At 40.1% G+C, this 16,862-nt stretch overlaps 1 protein-coding gene across 9 annotated transcripts in view; it reads right to left on the bottom strand.

Moving 5' to 3' along the window:
• The window catches only part of LOC104934965 (ELKS/Rab6-interacting/CAST family member 1), a 120,332-nt gene extending 104,492 nt beyond the window's left edge, over positions 1–15,840 (bottom strand). For 5 of the 9 annotated variants that reach the window (XM_027291946.1, XM_027291947.1, XM_027291945.1 and 2 more), the window contains exons 1-4: positions 15,534–15,835; positions 5,249–6,082; positions 3,988–4,065; positions 3,585–3,740 (exon numbers count right to left, since the gene is read on the bottom strand). In XM_027291946.1, the coding sequence (XP_027147747.1) occupies positions 3,585–3,740; positions 3,988–4,065; positions 5,249–5,734 (720 nt within the window). In that variant the 5' untranslated portion in view covers positions 5,735–6,082; positions 15,534–15,835. Of the gene's footprint in view, positions 1–3,584; positions 3,741–3,987; positions 4,066–5,248; positions 6,083–15,533 lie in introns of all 9 variants that reach the window. The other 4 variants (XR_003464318.1, XR_003464319.1, XR_003464317.1 and 1 more) reach the window with 3 other exon arrangements.
• Between the last annotated feature and the right edge of the window lie 1,022 nt (positions 15,841–16,862).

Here is a 16,862-nt window from a genome sequence, read left to right as displayed (position 1 = left end):
GAAACTGACAGACAGAGTGGTTATTGTTCAGCTGGTATGATTCAGCCCTGGTGCAAACCAGAGTGCAAGAAGCTCTCTTCAAAAACTTCTTAAATGAATTTAGGAAATTTGTTAAAGTGTGTCTCTCAATATGACACGAAACGTTGCTTTCTGCTCGAGCGTGCATATTTGTTAAATGCAAACTGACCACTGTTAGGAGTGCAGACGGTCCAAGAGGAAAAAAAAAGAGACAGAAAGAGACAAAAGCTGTGAGTGTTTTTGTGTAAGAAAGAAAGAAGAAAAGGAGAGAAAGAAAAAAGAAGGTAAAGCGTTTCTTTAGCATTCCAGACATTCCTTCATCTTTTTCTTCTTTTCTGTTCTTCTCTTTCTTTCGCCGTGAAACATTGTACATACCTGCTGTGATCAAAGAGGTGGAACAAATTGGGTGAACTCGCTCGCACACACGCACGCACACACACACACACACACAGAACAGCAGAACAACAGAAACCAAAGAAAGGCAGTGCACTAAAAGTGACAAAGGAGACAGACAACACTGTCTACAATATTAGGCTGAATACAACAGCATGCATCCGTGCTCAGATCATTAGATTCATAAGACCAGGGTGTGTCCTCTCTTTTGAATTCAGCTCTGTGGCAAAACTGCTCCACAGGCCCAGATGGAGAGCGAGGAGACGGTGCCCGAAAGTGGGAGTGAAATGGTGACAGAGAAAACGGGAGACCAGTGAGAAAGAGATGGAGAGTTTGGTGACAATGAGTGGAAGGTGTGGCAAGAGGAAATTGCTGCAGGCAACACAAGCGAAAGCAACCGGCAGTATAGAGAAAGAGAATAATAATTTAAAGCACAGCAGGGAGGCTCTCATAGTAATCTGACTGAGAAATGAAAAATGCTTTGCCGTTTTTAATTCACTTTCCTGCAGACAGAAAATAATTATGTGAAACCAAATCTTTCTCCCGAAGAACTGTGAGCAAGCTTGAGAGAGGTTCCCTTATGTCACTTTTAGTGAGAAGCATCACACACACACACACATACCAGGCTGTCTGACATGAACATGCAGAATTTGCTTTCCTGATGTCACATAACACAATGCTTGTATTCAATGCTGTCACCGCATGTACAACCAACCTGCAAAATTGCTCAGTTCGATCTTAAAGCTGCACTAATAGATATTTTTCAACAGTAATTATGCATCAGATTTCTTTATGTAAAAAGGTGTCGCTATAGTGACAAAGCCAGAGGGAACTACCACCGCTCTACCGCTCTGTGGAGTCTTTTAGACTCTTTCAACTCAATGTCCCTGCCCACAACTTTACTGTTTGTTATTTATCTGCTAGCAGCATGGTTTCAATAAACTGTACTCTCTTTCCAGCATCAAACAGCTGAAACACAAAGTTAACAACCAGCTGGTGAAAACATATCTACCAGCTCTGGAACATGATATTCCCATAGAAGTTGGTGAATACCAAATGAATGCTAAAAGGAGAATGCATATTGAACTGACATCTGTCAGGTGGCCAGAGACACAAGAGACTTATAAATGTTAATGTTGTTCCACATCTGCTGGATGTTTAAATAGGCAACAGTTTGCTAACACAATCACCATATTAACATTAGAAGGTAAATATATATCAGCGTTGTGTTTATAGGATGAAGTTCCCAGAGCCTGAAGTGACACTTCAAATTGTTTATTTTGTCCAGCACAGAGTCAAAAACAAAAAGATATTTGACTTATAACTTATAAAAGAGCTAATTAATAGTGCTGGAACAGGTAGATGTTTGGCCTGTTGTTAAAAGAAATGGCTTAAATCAATAAATGATTGTTATAATTGTTATTGATTTATTTTCAGACAATGCAATATACAAGAGAACATGTGCTTTTAAGTATGACAATGTAACTTATTATACCATCATTTGTTGGATCTTGTTTACAAAGATCTGTGCCTAACAAGTACAAACATGAGATTAAGAATGTCTGTTATTCCTGTTTTAAATCTATTGTGACACATTGTAAAATACAGGAGAAAAGGATTCATCGAGAAGGAGTACAGAGATAAAGACAGAGGTGGCCGGAAGAGAGGTGACGATAGTGGGCTGAGCATGAAGGAAGAGGGTGAACAAGTGAGGAAGCATGGAAGAAAAAAAAGGAGGGAGGGAGAGAGGGAGGATGTAGGGTGGAGACGAGATGTGCATTCCTCAGCAGGGGCGTGACGGAGCGTGCATGTGTGTGTGTCTGCACTGGGAGGTAACTTAATTCGATTTTTAACACAAAGATGATGGCAAAGACACAGAAAGAGAGAAAGAGAGAGAGGGAGAGAGGAGGGAAGGTAGGAGGGAGGGAGAGAAGCGAGAGCTGACTCACCATGTGCTGACAGAAATAGAAGGAGAGAAGGAGAATGAGTAAGAAGACAGAAAAAAGAAACGAGGGGACGGAGGAGAAGGGAAGAGAAGAAAAGTGACGGGATAATGAAAGCAGGGAATGAAAAGGATGCCTTTGGTTACGAGGGTGTGATTTATCTGGAGGAAAGAAAGGGGATGAAAGTGAAAGAGGTTAAGAAAGAAAGAGTGTGCATCACACACACATTTCCACACATGAGAGATCAGAAAATATTCTTACATGTCTCAACACGTGTGTTCACTCCCAATAACAGCACGCGTACATGCCCAAGGAGAGAGTGTGTGTAAAAACGTGGGTGCATGAATTATTTTTTCAGCGGTGGCAGGAGGTCAAATACACGATGGATTTATCATCTTATCATCTGTTCCTTTGTTCTCTCGCACACGGCACACATACGTTTAGACCCAGAGATTTATGGATGCGCACACACAAGCATAATCCACACACACACAAACTCACCAAACTGGCTATAAATTTTCTTAGAGAGTGATTTAATATCTGGTTATGTAATTTCACAACCTGAAGGCCTGAAACACACACACACACACACACATATGCGGTGAGAAGAGCAGCAGGTTACGGACAGAATGTAAAATGTGATTTTTTTTTTTCTTAAATTGGGAATAAATGTGGCGACAACTGAGCACTTTGTGCACCATTTTCAAGATGACAGCGTGTGAAATGACTCACTGTGAGGCAGTGAGGACTGCGAGCAAGTCATCTCTTGTATAATACTCCGGCCTCCCGCCAGACTAGCTGTGTCTCTGTCTCATCCAGATGGCTTCTGAACCAACAGACAACTGGGAGTCCCAAACCAAGCAGCATGCTTCATATGATTACCCGTCTTCAAGGCCGTTTTTACAGGAGCAAGACAGATCCACCAGAACGGTCCACACATTTATCAGTGTATGCTCCCCAAAGTGCCAGTCCATAAATTTTTATACAAAAACTGAGTAGAACAACTAAATCTCAGCCAGTAAAGGATAAACCTTATCCAGAGCAAAAACAAAAGATTGGTAGGAAGGTAATTTCTTCAAACTTCGATTTTCTAGGTCCTGGATTAGCTGCGATGTCAATAAAATGAACTCAACCCTGGTCAGGATTATAGTGCTTTCACTCAGCAACAAGCAAAGATTGTCCACAGTTAGAAACACACATTTTTCGCACACACAGGTGCCTTTTTCTTACCTGTGTTTCCTCCTGGACCACTCTGTACTGCTCCTTCCACACGGCCATCTTTGTGGCTTCGTCCTTCCTCAGCGCCCTTTCTTTCTTCAGCTCTGGACTCCAAAATGTCTTAATGGAGTTCATGGAGGAGCTCAGCTTAGACTCTTTAGCCTCCAGCTAAAAGAAATCAACATCAGACATTGTAACTCTCGCTTTAATACATGTTTATTTGTATTGATTTGGACATTAGAAATCCTTGATCAATGATTACTTGCCTACATATATTATTTATTCAATTTACTGGCTTTTAGTTTGTCCTTATGGTTACAATCTTTCTTTTCAATTTAAAGTGGCAGAATTCCCAGAGGAACACACGAGTACCCAAACAGCAAAATAAGATATGTAAAATAAATGGATTACTCACTTCTCTGCGTAGTAGTTCGTTTTCTCTCAGCACTTCTCTTAACTGTGTCTGCAGGTCTGACATTGCACCATCTCTCACCTAGTAACACACACACACACAGTATAAGTTTTTAAATGTTTGACACCAGAAAATTCATTTTTGTTCAAGTCTTACAATATAAACATTTTCAGCTGTCAGTACTAAAAGCAAACTTCTCCTTCTGATAGCCACCGCTGATGCAGACAAATCATTCACAAATATTAGGAATCAAATATGAAAAAAAAGACCATAAACATGCATGAATATATTTAGGATTTACACAAAGAGGATACTTTACAACCACTTTTTCAAGATACATTGGGTATTTGGATAGAGAATTTCTTCATATAGTACGCAAGTAACCGCAGCATAGTCAAGAATTAAGAATATGTTCATTTTTAAAAAAAGAACAGAGCACAGAGCATCTACTGTAAGTGAAAAGGTAGAATAAGTTTGAAATGTTTAAAATATTAAGAATTACTAAGAATTCTATTGTTTATTATTATTCATTTATTATGAATTACTTAGAATATTAGAATCCTCACAATAAATGTAACATACAGTGTGTGAATGTGACATACAACAGAGGCTTTAGAGAGCTATGGAGAGATGAAGGACATATTTTTTGTGTAAGAAATAATTATAAACAAGTGAAGGAGGGAGGTATGGGAGAGGAAGGAGAGCTTTGTCTTGGAGAGATGAGTTCTGAGGTTATGACTAATGGTGCAGAGTGGGTGGGAGGGCAGACCTTAGTCTATTTAAACGTACTGTATGAATACCCACAGTTGAAGCATGACTTAAAAATAAAATATTAACCTTTAAACAGTTTTTTGAATTTAGCTTAAATACCCAGAACTACCCACCTCCTCTCCTACACTGAACAGGAGGATAACTCGCATGTGGCAAAACATTTTGTTTGCAATTGTGCAATTGATACCATCTTTTATCTCAGCACACATTCCTCGTCTGTTTATTCTAAACTTCATTTGGGTATGTACTGGACTATTTCTTGGTCAAGACCAGCGACTTCCTAGAGTCTTGTCATCACCATGAGGGTGCCAGGCAAGCAGCAGAGACTTAGGGAAGTGACTTCAAGTTTTTTTTTTACACTTAACTTAAACAAACAAGATATAATGTGTTAATAAGAGCATGTTAAATGTGCTCCAGCTTCATATTGAATGGACAGATATGAGATTAATCTCCGAGAAATACAATTAAATAAGAAATCACTACAACGTCTCACCTGTCTCATTGAGTGGGGCACAGTAGCCGCCTGTGAGGGCTGGTTCTGCATTTCCCCTCCAAATGCGATTGCATCACTGGGCACTCCTCCTCCAGTGTTTATATTAGGACTGCTCCCCATGATGGCCGCTCTCACCCCATAGGGGACCCTGGCCCCAGCCCTGCCCAGGGTCATGGTGCTTTTAGGCAATGAGGGATTAAGCCCACTGCCCAGGCTTCCAATGCCGACTGGGTCTTCGATGGTGTCAGTGAAGTACATTGGACCCCCCGTAGCGTAGGCAGCATTTAAAGACTGAATATTCTCCATTGACAGGGTTTTACCGGAGCCAGTGAGTCCACCGGCTGAGGTGCTGCTGCTGTTTCGCCGGTGTCCAAGACGTGGGGAGCGAGGGAGGCGTGGGGAGCGCCCAGGACTCCCGGACACTGACCCATTCCCATTGGATCCAACAACATCTAGCTTTGAGACGGAACGGGAGCTACCATACATGGTAAGAGAATATGGTGGGTATACTGTAGAGACGAAAGAGTGTCTGGTACAAATGAATAAATCAGGTGAATCAAAAATACATGCTCAAAATGACACAGAAACTCAGAAAATGTAAGATGGATGTCCGAAAAAATCTGAAATGGCTGAAAACACGAAGGCCCGTCAATCTTTTATTGTAGTCCCTTGAGACTTGAACTATCCCGATGCAGTGTTGACATAGCTGTGATCAAGACCTTTCCAACACCCTCACTGTAATCAGTGGGCTTTGTTAGAGAGCAGTAATCGATGGGGCTTTCCTTTAGATAAAGGCAGCCGGTTAATCCACAAGGCCAGGGATGCTGGGATCACCTAAAAAGAAAGGGAGAAAGAGAGTTAATGATCAGTGAAATAAAGATATACTGCACTTAACGTACAAAGGAATACATTAGATTTTTACTGGGTGATGGATCTGATTAACCTGTTTTTGAACTATAGATTTAGAAGGACTTTGTGCACTGCTATAAGGCAGAAAAGGTAGCCAAATATAACTTTATTTGAACTGATCAATTAATCATAAAAGTTATAAATTAAGTAAAACTACCAAACATGGGGCAGTGTTTAGCTCAGATGGTAGATCTGTGGCTCTTTCCGGCATGTCATTCCCTGTCACTATTCAGCTGTGTCTATACAATAAAGCTTGGAAAGGCCAAAATAAATAAACTACCAAACATTTAAAGACCTTATCACAGTTAAAGATTTGGTCACTTTTCTTAATTTTATTTCAACATAAATTGAATCCGTTCGGATTACAAAACATTATTTAATCTGGCAACTTGCAGTAGGCACTTGACGTTTGACATTTTATAGACTAAATGATATTTTTATATTTCAAAAGGTAAGAGAAGCCTCCAAGTCATCTTAACAGCCAGAATAAAACTGCCATAAATGTCATTATACATTAACAGGTTAAATAAATAGCGCACTAAACAAAATGTCAGTATGTTACTGATGCGTGTACTGTAGAATGATATCATTAGGTTTTGAAATTTACAGGGTTCAAAATGGTAAAGAACAAGACTAAGGCTCTACAGCAAAGCTATTGGCTCTACAAAGCTGTAAAGAAGCAAAGTACTGGACACATTTTGATCGGATGATGGTGATAGATGAAAAGCCAGGGGTTCAAAAAGACTATGGATATCTCCAATAAACTGCTTGATCATTCATAATAATTAATAAGCCATATTACTCTAAACTGCAAATGTCAACCTGCTAGTGCAAGAGAAGTAAGCCAAATCACTAAAGTAGATTTTATCCTTTGGGGAACATGATGTACCAAACTTTGTGCCAATCCATCTTGTAGATGTAGAGATAGTTCACTGGGTAAGTAAAATCTGGACTTGTTTGACACTTTAATTATTAAAAATTAAAAGACAGATGATCAAGTCAAGACAAATTATCCTCTGGACACTGTACAATATCATGGCAATCCAGCCAATATTTGATGAGTTATGTCTGCACCAAAGTAGTGGACCGGTAGACCGACATTGCCATTTTAAAAGCCATACCATCACCATGGGAGCGCTAGACATTTAAAAACAGACGTTATAAAACATAAATGTATCTTATTAACTAGGTCATATATATCTAGGTCATGAATGTCATGCTGTATGTTCCCTCTCTTCCACTCATCATAGACTGACATGTACACACAAATGCAGTAAGTGAAAAATATGTATGGCTGATACTTTCAGTTTACACAGTCGAAAAGCTTTGGTTTCATTTAAACTCTGCTACAGGCACAAGCATCAGCCGGTGTGTCACTTCATATGATCACACAGACTGCTTTGTCTCTCCGCCAAACCTTTTTCTTTTTCCTAACCCCTCTAGTCATCACATCAAAGTTACTGTTCTGCAGCTGTAATAAACTGGTTATCAGCAAATAACGTTAAATCAGCCAAAATCCTGCTGAATGAATAACACGTACTAAAATAGATTAATCTGTTTTTTTTCTTTTAGTCAGTCAATTAAATCTCGTTATTAATCCATTTCATTCTGCAATAATAATGTGGGAAGTAAATATAAAACTAAAAAAAGATGACTAAATGCTCTTCTGCTCTATTAATGAAATATGAATCAGACTGGATAGACATTTTATGGGCTACGTTAATAAATGGATGGATATGAAGCCAACATGTAAAGTGCTACGTTTCAAATGAAGCAGCAACCCCATGAAATAGTGTTTTGTCATGCTCTTACAACCTTGCAATCGTCTGTCCGTCTGTGTGTGTGTGTGTGTTGGATGAAATAAATGACCTAAATACTGAAACTGATTAAGTCAGTCAGGTCAAAGTAAGCTTGTAATTAACAGTGTAAAAATAATGAAAAATGTCATTCTTGTGACTCTTCTGTGCGCTCAGTTTAAAGTGACATTATGTAACTTCCCTACCATAAAATAAAAGACTTTAAATCATGCTACACTGACTTGTAATCATCTCTGTCATGTCTGGAAGGGCTGAGCTCTCCCTCAACTTTCTGTGATTTACAAAGTTTCCTGATGGACAGTAAATTACTGCAAGCAATAGCTGCTGTTTGCTAATATTAGGTCAGTTTTTTAGCCGGACTTCCTAGACTGTGAGCTCCGAGCACCAGGGGAGTGTTTGTACCACAGGCATTTAGGACCACCGGGAGGAGGATTTCAGGACAGTGGATGCAGACGCTGGAATGGGCGCCAGGATCAGAATCAGAGCTAAGCAACATAACCGGGCTCCGCGGAGACAGAGCATAGCAGATGCGAAGAGACCGAAGAGGACGATGGAAGCTGAGAAGGGAAAAAAGAGAGTGACTGAGGGTAAATCTGGGACTGACTTTTAGTGGTTGATGCCAAGCTGGGCTTCTTGCTGTTGGACTAGTGAGTAATACAAGCTGGCTGCTACAGTATGTCTTGTGTTGTTGCAGACAAACTTTCTGTTTCAGACAAACTTTCAGTGTATAATTAAGTTTAGTAGTATAATAGTATAAATATAATTAAGCGATCTGGGGTAAATGCACTAAAATATATAATTATATCTAACATCAGGTGTTATGTCTAAAAAAAGTTACTGCATCAGATGAAGACATTACATTTACAGCTACTTAAAAACAACGGCAATCAATCAGTATCTTTAAAGACAGTGATGTCATCCTCAAGTCAGTGGACACATGACCCATTGGACTCACACATGATCATTGGCCACATGATCCACACTCTGTCCTTACTAGAATGACCTAAAGTGAACTAAATTGCTTCAAAAGAATGAAAGCTTCTGTCTTTCTATAACACAGGATTATTTCTAGAGTGCAGAAATATTTATGGAGGGATTTAGGCTTCTGCATTTACTCTGGAGCTATAAAGAGAAGATTTAAACTGGTGCTTAGCAAGTACAGTAAGGCAGATATTATACACACCTCTGAAATATCTTCCCCTCTACATGTGGCTTCTTGCAAATCGCTAACTACAAAAAGTAACCTTTCATTTTAAGTTTGATTAACTGTGCGGCCCTTTAGTCAACCCGTAGTTTGGGTCCTGACCCAGGCCTTTAACAGCCCTTGAGTGGTGTGTCTTTCCAACTGATGTTCTGCTGGGCACAGATCTCTGGCCAACGAGATGTTACTGACAACCAGTGCGCACACATCTGCTCTGTCTTCCCTCAAGCCAAAAGCACACACCTGGACAGAAACAGGCCAGGATCCTGCTTTCTTGCACAGACACACACATTTACACACAGTATATGCTCTCAGGCAAACGCACGCACATGGAGAAAGAACTGTGCACATGTGCTGATGATCATAAAGATAATCATAGCAACATACTACATACAAAACACCACGGATTCACAGATGAACACACATCAGCTCAGTGGCCGTGAGTGATCACGAATAACACACATCTAATGCTTCATTTGAGGCCAATATGAGACTGCAGAGACAGAGTGTGTGTGTGTGTGTGTGTTCAGGGCTTTCCTCCACCTCCCCTCTGGGCCTACTGACCTGTAGATAATGTACATGTTATGTCCCAATTCTCTCTATAATGCAAAATAAACGTCTAGCCCCTTATTAGGCCTTTATTACAGCATTATCTAACACACACATGACCTACCTCTGCTCTTATGTTGTGCACTTAGTGGTTACAGGGTTATGAGCCTTGTTCAAACTCATCTCTGCTCGGTTGCAGAAAAGAACAATCATTTCTCCCACTCATAACGTCAAGCCCTCCTCTGTGGCTGTAGGGCAGCAACAATCCAAGTATCACAATTGAGCTATAACATTATTTTTCCTGGGACATTCCTTTCTGAAAGAGGTACAGGATAATAAATACACCTATCCTCCCACTTCTGAACTGCTTATCTTTTTTTAGGGTCGTGTGAAGCTAGAACCTATCCCAGCATGCACTGGGCAAGCACACCCTGGACCAGTCAGCAGTCTATCATATGGCTAAACACACTTCTTTTTATTTTTATTGGCTTGAGGACTTCATGGAAACCACAACACACAACATGTTGTGTTTTCTACAGTTCGAGTCGAAGGGTCACATGAATAAACCACCAATGTGTCCCAACCAGTTTGGAATGTATCTGTGGTGGTTTTAGACTCTAGGAGGGCCGAGGGTCAGGGACAGAAAACACCACTGAGAGTCAGATTTAAATATAAACAACCTCAAGTCTATGATCAAAATCAAATGAATCGACCAACTGTGGCAAGAATGTTTTTAATGAAACTATACTTTCAAATGAACTTCCAGGAAGAATTATTAGGTAAAAGGAAAAACAATACAGAAATACCAACGCCGCTGGAAACAAACACACTAACGAACACACCTATGACGCAGTTGGCATCACAAGGTCGAGGAAGCACTGGCATATGACCGTCCAAGAGGCCAACAGGCTTATCCTTCACTCTTGCCCTTTCACACCAGTGTGAAAAGCAACATGATAAGAAATCTCTGTGAAACACCGCTACACTGAGTAGTCAGTCATACCCATAACTAGTCTGGCAATGTTTATTTTTATTATCTATAATCTGCAAATTATTTTCTTGATTAATCCTTTGATCAAAACCATTTTCCAGAACCCAAAGTGACATCCTCAGATGTGTGCGCTCTATATTTTTATAAATCAAAACTGCTACTGATTAATTTTCTGTCAGTTCACTATTTATCATATGCTGTACTGCAAATATTCAACCACAAAATGTCCAACTGCAACCACAGTACATCCTGGAACGGATCCTGAAACAGACTCAGGAGTGCACCTGAGAACCAAAATAACCTCATCCCCTTTCTGTCCACAAACACTCCACAGGAAACACCAGTGCACACAACGCCCTGTGTTTCATCCTCCCTGTACAGTCACTAACAGCCGTTCTGCATGTCTCATCTTTCCTTCACAAACTCAGTGTTGTCTTAGGCCTCATAAAATCCTAGAATCTCACACTAGGCTACCAAGAAAGTCTTCATGGTTGAACGCCAAGTACTGTACTTGTATATGTGCAGATAACCAGTATGAGCCGGCACAGCAGAGAAACAGACTTCAAGACTTTTGTAGTTATTCTCCCAACATGGTGGCAGATAAAGAAGCAACATATTTTCACATTTTGAGTTAATATGGAGAACTTATTAGCAAACAGTTGCCTGTTTACGTTATGTTGTGTGTCCACGTGCTGGTCTATACCTTCACCACCGAATTGCTAATTTTATACATGTGCTCCTTGGTGATGGGCCGGTGGCCAGTAATGGAGATTTTAGAACAGTAAGGTTGTGGGCTGAAGAAACCAAAACAACAAGCTGAAAAACACTACAAAGGAACTACAGAGTGAGGTGATGTTTTATGGGTTGGTCACTATGAGCAAACCCCTAGTCATATGATCCATTGTCAATATTAAAATACTGATTCTAGTGGCGTCACCTTCATCACCAACATCACCTTTAAATATATGAATAAAACTATAGAGCTTAGAATAGGGCCAAGCAGACATGAGGAGGTTTTTAGTTTTCTATTCTGTGAGAGGATGATGTTTGATTAACATACTTACACCTGTTTATTCCTCATTTTCCCATCGCTCTTTCTTCTACCTCTAATCTTTTCCCTCTCCAACTCTCACTTGTCTTCAGGATGCTGTCACTTCCTCTCACTGCCTCTACTCTTTCTCCATCAGCATTCCTGAAGGTGTTCGGCATGTTCTATTTATGTGACAACCCCACATCCATCTGTCACACTGCACAATGCAACACACATACACACCACTCAACCTATACTTAGCCGGCTGGTGTTTCAGCATGGGAGTTTGTCTCTCGCCTTGGTATCTGGGCTCATAAAAACACATTATACTCATCCCGAATATTATTATTCTCCATTACTCTCTGTTCCTGTCAGGCTCGTTGTGATATGATGTGTGCTGTGTGGGGTTACACATCTCACTGAAAGTCAACTCGACAGCCGCTCTGAAGGGGAGAGCCGTACTCGTTCCGCAACTAATCTGTCTGAAGATTTAAGAGGTAGACCCATCGTTCACCAGATCTGGCTTTTTTTAAACCCTCACAGCTGCTTTATCATGCCAATAATAACATTACCTAGCTGAAAATCTGATTATTTGTCGTAGGAGTGCAACAGTAAGGGGAACAGTAAATAAAACTCTTAAGAACCAACTTGGGAGTAATTTGCTCAGTGTGAGTAAGACACATTTATCAAGGCACTTAATCCTACTTACAGTGAAGTTTAAATGTAACTTTTGAGAGCAACTCTCAAGTGATTGCGTTGTTAATTATGCACTGAGCAGAGACAAGGATTTACCCTCCATCTGACAGAAACATCTGTCATCAATCTGTGGCAATTGCCATGTTGAATTAACAATCTAATATATTCATAATATATAAATACACAAATGAGGATACATTGTTAGGATATTGGCTGGCATGGAAACTTGAGCAGGAAAGAAATTGTGCTAGTATACGAGGTACATCCGAGAAATCACTGACGCAGTGAAGATGCATGGAAAATGTCTGGTTTGCACTCCTGTTAACTGCAAAAAAATAAAAATGTGGTGTAGGATTATATCAAATGTTCAAATCAAATGCAAACAACAGGCTTTATGTCCCAATCCTGAATTAGATTTACTGATTCAGCTAACATACCTGTTCATCATGTCAGTTATTTTGTACAGTCACATCACAGCATGTCTCACTCGTCTCTATATTGTTGTAATCTACTCTAAACCAACTTCACTGACCCCTGGAGCTGAGCTAAGTTTTTAAGTCTTAGACATGTAATAAATCACTTTCATTCTTGATCTTAAACAAGTGCTACTGACTTTAGTTCCTACATTTCACGACTTCATGTATTTTGGGTTTACAAGAACTCATCGAGCACTGCCGTGTAATGCATAGCTCACGCAGTGCCGCCTTTTGGTTTTGAGTAACGGGTCATTAGTGGTTTGGCTTAGTACCACATACAGACACAAGATATTGTCTCCGTGTCAGGGCATGATATTGATGACAAACTATTATGACACTTTTGTGCTGATTTGTGCATTTCTAAGTGAATTGCAACACATCTAAAAACTATTTCTGCAGGATTTATGTGATAATTTGTAGAGGAAAAAACACAAAAAAGGGTTGTTATTTTTTGGTTTTGGTTCAGAGCTTCTTTTTTTTCTTCTTTCAGACGGTGTGCTACACCGTCCTCACAAGCAGAAAAATCTATTAATCCTGCAAACAAGATACTGAAATAGCCAAACGGCAAGGGTTTTTTTTCAATCAACTGAGCAGCCCAATTACACTTGGGAGAAAATATTAGGCAGAAGATGTCTGGGAAAGATACAGATTTTAGCTCACCGCAGTGTCTGTACTACTTGTAACCTCACTCTCTGCCACCAGTCCCATCAGCGATAAGACATATAATATGGTTCAGACACTGGAAAGCACAACACTGATAAGGGACTGATAGCATCAGCTGCAGTCTATTGTGTGCCACAGGAAATTAATCCGAGACGCAGGCTGGGCAAACAAATCGCGCATACAATCTGACGTCCACGCACACTATGACTCACACAAATCCATGTATATGCACAAAAATACAGCGTTGTCATGCACATGTAAACACACACGGCACACTTATCTAATCTGGGCTGCTGCCTATATGACTAAATATGGAAAACGAACCGTTGAGACTTGACAATTGTCACAAAGGCAAAAAAAAAGCTCATTCAGGAGTGTGAAGTGGTTAATGGAAGAGAAAATGAGAGTGGAACCCCTCCAGGCTTCTCCTGTAAAGAGGAATGTGCTCCTACAGTCAACTTGCCAAGTTAAATAAAGATGAAGGGCGTTGAGAAGGTGACCTAACCCCCTCCCTCCATCTACCTCCATATATTTATCTAATAAACAAGACATCAAAGATTAGGCCCTGTGATAAAAGTAAGTTCTGGGGTGTTAATTTGAAAGAGTTAACTGTCTTTCCTCCTGTTGCAAACTGTTGAGCCCCGAAGGCAAAAGTTTCTACCTTTGATGTTGAACCTGGAGACAGGGGAGCCGCACAAGAGTTCAGAGAGGTAAGGGTGAGGTTGTGCATAAATCATTATCGAAAAAAACAAAACAAAAAGAAAATAGTGAAATGAGATTTACCCACGCTTGGCCTGAGGTTTGCAGTGCCTGGACATTTAAAAAATGTCAAGTGTTTACAATAATCTCAGTGGAAGGAAGCGGCTCAGTTCCCTGACTCTGTGTTCCCGGAGAAGGGGCGGTGCTGAGAAATAGAGGCTGTGGGCGGAACACGGAGGAAATCACGGCGGCGTCCCCACCAGCTCCACCCTCCACCCTCCACCCTCCCAATGGGCATTGCAAAACACACGCAGCATATTTTTTCACCTCCTATCTTTCTTTCTTTCTTTTTTGTCAACGCGATCATATCTATATAAAGTTTGATTTGCTTTGCAAACAGTGTCTCTTGATCCTGGTCTCGGTGGCGTGGCTTTTGCATGCGGTCTGTCACAGCTGGCAAAGACATGGCTGTTCTGTTGACAGTCCTGTGCAACTAATGACAGGATTTAAAAAGAAAAAAGAAAGAAAAAAAACATTATTTTTTATTTAGTTGTCTTGAAAGAGTTGAGAAGACAAACAACCGAGCTGCAGAAATGATGCGAGATGTTAGAAATATGAAAACACACCCATGGGAATATTATAGCAAGAGATTAAAGTTAATGTTGACTAACGGAGGCACACTTCAAGTCCCTCGGGGAATATTAGTGATACCGCTATAAAGTACAATGAGGTCACTAAAGTGGCGCTGTAAAAGAATATTACAGCAATTATGTGGCTTTTTGAAACTACAAGGCTGTCAGCAGCACTTCAACACACGCAGTGAACAGATTGATAATCGCATTTAGAGGCACAGGGACGAGACATGCTGTTATTAGGCTGTTATTCCGGCGGAAAGCCTCAGGGTGTACAGCTACAATTGGTTCAAAACGAGAGGACGCCTTGTTGATTGGTTTTTTTTTTTATTGTCGTTTGTCCTGCAAGAAAACAAATATAGAAAATGTGTCATAATGCCCTCCCCGGCGGATATTTCACAAGGTCCTCACAGCTGACCTGAAACCGCTGCGCCTCAAAAGCAGCCATCAAATTTTAATTATTGCCGTGCTCCTTTTATTCCCACACACACGCACACACAAACAAAGACATGTGAGGTTGGCCGTGGACATGTAACATACATACACACAGTAGGGCCTGTGTAATAAAACATGCATGTGTACACGCACACAGTCGGACTGCCAGCTAAGTTCAAATACTCACTGCGGCTGTGTTTACGTTGCTGCCCCCTCGGTTGTGAAATAAGCCAAAGAAAGGCCAGTCACAGTCACATCTCCTCCTCAGCTCTCCTGCTGCTGTCAAACCTCAAAGTGACGTTTCGTAACGTAACCGACGGTCAGCCGAGGTGAAACGCTTTTCTCTTTCGGGGCTGTCTCTCTCTCTCTTTCCCCCACCTCTTGTCTTGAGACTGTCTCGCTGCCTCTCCTGTCTATCTTTCCCTCCTTTCCCGTTTTTTTTCGCCAGCTCCTCCACTGGTGGCTTCCCCTAACTGCTCGGGCGCTCCCGTGACGTCACGACGGTGGAGCTGTGGAGCGCGCGCCCCCGTCACGTACCAACCAACCCACCCTCCCTCTCTCCTCCGCTCCGCGTGCATGATATTTATTAAAGTCGCGATTAAATAAAATAATTAAATTTTTTCCATTTTAATATTACCTTATCGTGTTGTTCATCACACACACACACACACACACATATATATTATAACATAACATACAACACACACACACACACACACACATATATATATATATAATATATATATACACATACATACACACACCACACACACACACATATATATATATATATATATATATTCCGACATACATACACACACACACACACACATCCATATATATATATATATTAACTAAATGTAAACACACACACACACACACACATATATATATATATGTATATGTATATAGTGACTATGACTGATGTATATAGTTAATATTCTATGTATATATTATATACCATATGATATATATATATATATATATACATAGCCAGCATTTTTTTTATTTATGTGTTAGATTATTATTATTAATAGATAAATGTAATTTTAACTTTATATACAGCTATGTACCGGGCAGTTCTAATCTATAATAGTAGATCACATGTTTATTGGAAAACTTTTCATCTGTAAAGTGACAAATAAGGCTGTCAGATAAATGTAGTGGAGTGAAATAAACAGAAATACTCAAGCAAAGTAGAAGTAGAATTGTACAGTACAGAAAAATACATTTCTTCTGCATAAATGCATTTGGTTACTTTGGTTTATACCATAAATCTATATTTTCACAATCTGAAAACATAGACAGTGTATGTGGATAACTGATTGATGATGAAATAATTCAACAGTTCAGATAACATGATTTATTAGCTTTAGCATCTTTATTTAATACCAGCAAGGAGACATTATACCTTATCTCAGTTATCTGTGCCAGATTATTTCTGCCTGGATTTTCTTCTCTGTGGGAAAAGACGGTCTTTTGTCATTTAATATTCCTGAACCACAGTAATGGGATA

Source organism: Larimichthys crocea, chromosome XX (genome assembly GCF_000972845.2).
Source record: "Larimichthys crocea isolate SSNF chromosome XX, L_crocea_2.0, whole genome shotgun sequence".
Lineage (NCBI taxonomy): Eukaryota > Metazoa > Chordata > Actinopteri > Sciaenidae > Larimichthys > Larimichthys crocea.
This window is presented reverse-complemented; position numbering and strand designations above follow the sequence as displayed.